At 60.2% G+C, this 6,303-nt stretch overlaps 2 protein-coding genes across 2 annotated transcripts; both read left to right on the forward strand.

Moving 5' to 3' along the window:
• Positions 1 to 32: 32 nt before the first annotated feature.
• A1Q1_01271 (uncharacterized protein) lies at positions 33 to 2,037 on the forward strand (the record flags this gene model as incomplete). Its single annotated transcript, XM_014324344.1, has 4 exons — positions 33 to 400; positions 442 to 1,331; positions 1,383 to 1,715; positions 1,760 to 2,037. The coding sequence occupies 4 exons, from the start codon at positions 33 to 35 to the stop codon at positions 2,035 to 2,037; spliced, it is 1,869 nt and encodes a 622-aa protein (XP_014179819.1).
• A 1,214-nt stretch (positions 2,038 to 3,251) lies between these two features.
• A1Q1_01272 (uncharacterized protein) lies at positions 3,252 to 5,138 on the forward strand (the record flags this gene model as incomplete). Its single annotated transcript, XM_014324345.1, has 4 exons — positions 3,252 to 3,516; positions 3,857 to 3,917; positions 3,984 to 4,248; positions 4,299 to 5,138. The coding sequence occupies 4 exons, from the start codon at positions 3,252 to 3,254 to the stop codon at positions 5,136 to 5,138; spliced, it is 1,431 nt and encodes a 476-aa protein (XP_014179820.1).
• Positions 5,139 to 6,303: the final 1,165 nt, after the last annotated feature.

Genomic DNA, 6,303 nt, shown 5'->3' on the forward strand with positions numbered 1-6,303 from the left:
GCTCTCCAAACACCTTTCATACCTAAACAACAATGGCCGCGGCGCAGGAGGCACCAGCTGCAGATGCCACCGCAGCGCCTGCCCCAGCTGCCACGGCTCCGACTGCGGCATCCTCATCCAACACGAGCACGATCCAGGCAAATACGACGGTCCTGTCAACCCTCCACAACCTCCTGAGGGCACATGTCGCTGCTCATCCATCACCGACACTCCCGTACCTCCACCCCTATGCACCGCTGCCAGCATCGGCTTGGAAGGGCAAGGCGAAGGCTGAGCTTCTGAGCCAGCCTCAACAGGCAGACGCTCTGCAGGCGATTCGAGAAACAATGGAGGGTGCGAAGGCTGTTCTGGCAAAGCGAGAGAATGATCGATTGCGCTTGACGAGAGCTATGAAGGAAGTGTGAGTGGTCTCGCATCTGATGAATACCCCTGACAATGCAGCGTCAACCACGAGACGGCTCTTCTTCCCCTGGGCACTACGCTGTCTTCTCTGCCACCGGCTCGACGGATACCGTTGAGCCCAAAGGGGACTTCTGACTTGCTTCATGCTCTTGCGAAGCGTGTCGGATTGCAGTGCTTTGCCGAAGATGCTGGAGGGCAGAAGACGACCTTGACGCTGGCTGGAGAGCGCTTCGTCGTGGACGTCGACATTGAAACCGACAGCGACGGCAAGGTCATGATACACAAGCTCACGGCGACTCACATCACGCCCGGGGGAGAGACAGGGAAGAGCGAGTGGATCGAGGGCGTCATGCGGAAAGCTGTCGACCAGCACACCTCGCTTTGGAACTCGAGGCAGGGGAATGACGACAAGCTGCGCGCTTCTGGTCGCACTATTGAGTGCTTGCTCGGCGAGCTCAAGATGCTGGACGACCTGGCGGTGCGGGACAAGACTGGGATCGACTACTTCGCCGAGCTCGAGACACTCACCGCGGCAGTTGGAGAGAAGCTCAAGGGGACCGATGAGAAGGTCCGCATCTATCCTGATCCCAACCAGGGCATATTCCCTTCCTTCCGACTGTTTGATGGTGGCGTCAACGGCAACCCGACACTCCGGTTGCGCCCGACACTCCAAGGAGAGTCCGTGTCCCTGCCACCATCTCCAGAGTCACAGGTGGCTCCCGATGGAGCTGCCGCTGCTGGAAGCGCAATGGAGGTCGACCAGCAGCACCCGACCGGGATCTGCAAGGGCTCGTGGGTGACCGAGGCCGTCGACGAGTACCCAGAGCCGTGCTCTTCAGGGAAGGGGATCGTTGTGCGCCGGACATGGGCTATCCCTGGTCCGGAGGACGGCGAGTCGAAAGCCTGGTCGGCATCTGTCAAAGCCGAAGGTCTTGTTGTAAGTTTCCCGACGCCATTGACCAACTGACAGCAGTACCAAGGAGCAGTCGAAGCTCTGGGCATGGCGGCCATGCCCATCTTCCCGTACAACACGGACTTTGTGCACCCGACTGAAAGCCTCAAACAACACTGGTCAATGGGGCACCCGGGCCCCGAAGGCTTCGTCGTGGGAAGAATCGCCGTTCCGGGCACATGGGAGGCCGTCGGCAGTGTCTGCTCGGCGCTCAGAGTTCAGGCCGTTCTGAACGAGCTGATCAATGCTGCATTCCCGCCATCAAAGCTCAAGGACCAGGCGGAGCAGCAGGCAGACGACGCTGCCGGCAGTGCCGAGGGCGATGACGCCGAGATGGTTGACATCTCAGAGCTCGAGGGCGGTGAGTGGTTGCCAAGTATGTTTCTCCGAGGCTAATACTCCCAGCGCGTTCTGACATTCCGGTCAGCGCCATGCTCTTCCAGCAGAGCATGCGCGTCAGTATGCCGCTTAGTGAAGACGCCGACGGGGCGTTGCTGCTAGAGATACAGGCGACCCCGGAACCTCCGTATGTGTCGGTGTCTTGGCGCGTCGATGACGGAGTGACAGTAGACGATGCGACCCGAGGGCGCCTCGATGACGCTCTTACGGCGACTAAGAGCATGGGACCTGCCGATCTGATCGGAATCGTCCGTGACGTCGCCAAGGCGCTGACGCCGGCGTGAGCTGGCACCAGCATCACGCTAGGAGAGTCCGCCCACCATACTGTGTGGAGACGTATGCATGCAAGCATTATGAAGCGAGGCACAAGCAATGCACTACGATGCACTAGTTCGGCGCGATCGTAGTAGTGAAGACGACGCCAAAGATAGCTCCGGGCCGAGTCAAGCCAAGCTTAGGCTCAGCTCGTGGTCGCGGTGAGGATGATATGGTTTGCGGTGATCGAAAATTTCCGAAAGGGGCAATGTGGAAATGACCGAAATCACCTGCAAGCTTCCCAGGACTAGATGGGTGACTAGTCCGCGGTGTCTGCGCGTGTGCAGTGTGCGGGCTGTCTGCTGTGCTTGCCAGTGTTTGCTTGCAGTGCACGGAGGAACGGGGCGAAGGTAGGTAGGTACATGACTCGGCGCCTTCACGGCTGGCTGCTTGGGCCGGCGGCTTGGCTGGCTGTGTCCCCCTGTAAGGAAGTAGGAGCGTCGGTGGCCGCCATGGGCATTTCAGCATTTCAGCATTTGAACCTCTGCTCCGCCCGCCGCCCCGCACCCATGTGTTCTGAGTCAATGATGCATCCACCGTCTCAGTTGCTTCTGCAATCCTCCTATCCTCCGTTTGCTGACCAAGTCCCTCCGGCAAGCAGTCGCCACCGCCCTTCGATACAGAGTAGATAACACTAATCGTGCACCAGCGCAATCGAAAACGCCGCAGCCACAAACCCAAATCCGATCCGACACAGGTGCGATCGAAGTCTCGCCGATCACATTGCTTGGCCCCTACTCGCTCAATCACCATCCATCCCATCTTTCGTTCCCTCCATCCCATCGCCTTAACGTCAGCCTGTGCACACATCCCAGCTGCACGTCCCGTCCTCCTTACCCCTTCCCTCCTCTTCTAGTCGCCCCGCCCCCCCGCCTGCGCGCATCTGCACGCGCCATGTCCGCGCCACCCGGAGCCGTCGTAAGTTCTTCGCATCGCTTAACACACGGTGACGTTTTCACTGACCACCCACCGCGCCGTCCCGTTTGTCACCAATCTCGATCACATCCTGCATCAACAATCCCCATCAACCCCGCGTCCCGCACCCCCACACGCGTCGTATTTCCATTCCTTCCAACATCCTCGCACCGTTGTCGACGACTTTTGTTGCTTGTTGACAACTCTCGATCACCCGCCGCACGCCGTCGATGACGTCCTCCCCCGAATCCGCAAACGGCTTCCTCCCATGACGCTCGATCGCGACAACAAACTCGTTCCTCTCCAAATCCCGTCTTCCTCGCAACCGTTTCCTCGTGTGCAGCCTCTGGGTGGAGTCCGATGCTACTGGGCCCTGCTCGTGCCCACCTACAATGCCGACGCGAGCGGGCAGAATCGACTCGAGCTCAAATTTGCCTACCTCGACCCCGTTCTCAGCACGCATCTCGGCGCTCAGAATATCGCTCTGACCGACCACGGCGTCATCGAGTTCATCCATGAAGCGGAACGCGAGCGTGAGTAGCATTGTTGCGTAGTCGATCGACTGGGCGCATCGCGGCCCTCCTACGATCGCGATCGGTGGCCCAGGGGTTCATCACTCAGCGACACACACGCACACATCCGTTGCCCCTACCCGTGGTCCTCGGTGGCGTAGACCATTTCATCACAACCCTACCGTCGTTACCGAGTAGGAATTACTCTTGACGGCCCATGCTGCACTCGCCGCTGCTTGCATTGCATTGGAGATGCTAGCAAGCGGGCAGTGCATTCGCCGTTTAAAATCCAACCAGCATTCCTCTTCGGCCTGACGTCAACCCCCCGCCACTGGTTGCGGACCCGAACTAACGATCGCAGAGGCACGCAAGGACCTGGCGAGTGCAATCCAGAACGATGACCTGCAAGGAAGTGTTACGAGGTGAGTCCGCGCTCGGCCGACCTCGGCCGGTTCGGCACTGGAGGGCGCAATAGCTGACCAAGACAGGATGCGGCTTCCGCGCCTATCGCGTGTGAGAACGATGCTCGGGGCGCAGCCGCAGGAGGTGTCGCGGCCCCCAGGACTAGAGAAGGTCATGGAGAACGCAGAGTACCTTGTGATCGACCTGGTGCTGAACTGGGTCGCGGATGGGCTGCTACTCGCCTTCTTCCATGCGATCAAGGACAGGGACCCGCAAGCCAACAATGACCCGCAACGCAAACATGAGGGCTGGTCGAATTACTGTGGTGCGGGCACCATGTTCCCTGAGGAGGTGAGTTGCTTCTTTTGAGCGGGATGTCACTGACCGTGCAGCAAATACAGGTGCTGCAACAGGCGGTTGCGTCGAACGTTGTCCTCCCCGCACGGACACGGTACCCGCCGACGCGTGTGTTCCAGCTACAGGCGACAGGTGGCCCACACCAGCCGCCAAGTCTTCTCTTCTCATGGCCACCTCCGCGGCCACCCAACGCACCCGGACACGGTGATGGGATGTACGACGCGGAGGAGTATGCGGAGCTCATGCGCGGCGTCGACATGGACCCGAGCATGCTGACGACCAAGCCGGGCGAGGTACGCACGAACTGCACGACGCGTTTCGGCGCAGAGCACTCGATTCGTACTGAGGGCGTGTACCGGCACGTCAACAGTGTGTTCATCCCGTATGGCTCGCTCGTGTTCGCTTGCTACCAGACGAAGAAGACGATCGAGCTGCGTCCTACTGGTACGACCGAGGCATGGTCCGCCCCGCAACAACCATCTCCCGCGACGTCGCCTGTCGTTGCTGGTGGAGGCGAGTGGCGTCCCCAGCAAAGCGAGTTCGACAACAACTACCCGCCTTCCTCCCAGTTTGGCCGCGACTATCCTCCCCCAGGTGCCCCCGGAGGACCAGGCTACGGTGCGCCAGGGTACGGTCCCGGCTATGGGCGGATGAACGACGCGGCGCCGGCCCAGCCCCGGCCAACAGGCAGCAGTTCCCGCCCGCTGGTCCGTCCCCCTGGGGATGTGGAGAAGTGTCGGGGCTGCGGCACGCGCGAGTCCCCCGAATGGCGCAAGGGCGAGAATGGCGTCAAGGACCTGTGCAACGCGTGCGGCCTCAAGCTGGCGCGTGCGGTCGCTAAGAGAGAGGGAAGACAGAAGCCGAGGAAGAAGGACAAGACGTAACCGCGTGAGCGGGGCGAGTAGTCAGATAGGGCACGCCTCGCTAGAGTACGGAGTCTGGAAGAGGAGGAGCGGAGGAGGAGCAGGCTGAGCCAGAGCCTCGGAGAGGGGAGCGGAGAATACCAGCATTGAATGCGGTGCGACGACGGAGACGGTGACGGTCCCTAATAATCCCGTAGTAGAACTTGGTATAATGGGGAGGGTGTAGGTATTGGAGTTGGCGAGTGCGGTGCGCGGCAGTGTCGGAGGCGCGCCGCCGATCTTCTGTTGACCAGGAAGAAATGCATCTGTGCATCATTTGTGACTCATTCTGCCGAGCTGCCGAGGCGCGAGGGCGCGGAGGTGCGAGCGAAGCGAGCGAGTGATCTAGGCACTTCATTATAACGCTTGACGCTTTGATCAACGATCATCGCTGCGCTCTCCGGGTGCGTGCCGGGCGTGCCGGGCGTGCCGACCAGAGCGGCAGCGCCTGAGCGTTAGACTCGAGACCGGCGGTGCTGGGGTGAAACGTAGGCGCGGAGCAGAGGTCGTAGGAGGCTGATACGCTGTCTCGCTGTCCCGTAACCAAGCTCAGCGCGAGCGATAAGACCATGTTTCCGCACAGGTCTCCCGCTTGGTAACGACTGTTCCAGAATGCTGAACGGACAGAATGGAGGACAAGGTTGCGAGCGAAGCTAGCGAAGCCAGTGAAGGTTATCGTGACGTGTCAGAAGCTTCTGTCAGGCTTTGGCCAGCAGAGCGTGCTTGATTCAGATTGAGCGGCCAGCGGTCAGGTCACGCCTTGAGGTAAGTTGGCAAGGAACCCGGTCACACCCATAACAAGCATGCAACACCATGTGTCACTGCGCCGAAGAGCCGATGCGCCGATGCATGCCCGTTATGCCGTACGATGATCATTGACAACGTGTTCTGCATGGCTTTACTGGAATCGAGCGTGGGTCAACGTGCTGCCTGTTAATGGACATGCCGCTCGATCATCGCGATCGAGATCCGAGCTGCGGACTCGTGATCGTGTTCATAATCATGAGGCTCAGACAGATCTTCTTCTTTGCCAGGCATGCTCGGCCTTTGAGCTTTCGCAATTGCCTCAGTAAATATTGTCACGCCGCTGCATACCGAGTCTAGCATGCCGAAGGCCGCCTGCCGACTTGTGGCCGCCCGCCCGCCT

Source organism: Trichosporon asahii (genome assembly GCF_000293215.1).
Source record: "Trichosporon asahii var. asahii CBS 2479 unplaced genomic scaffold scaffold00050, whole genome shotgun sequence".
Lineage (NCBI taxonomy): Eukaryota > Fungi > Basidiomycota > Tremellomycetes > Trichosporonales > Trichosporonaceae > Trichosporon > Trichosporon asahii.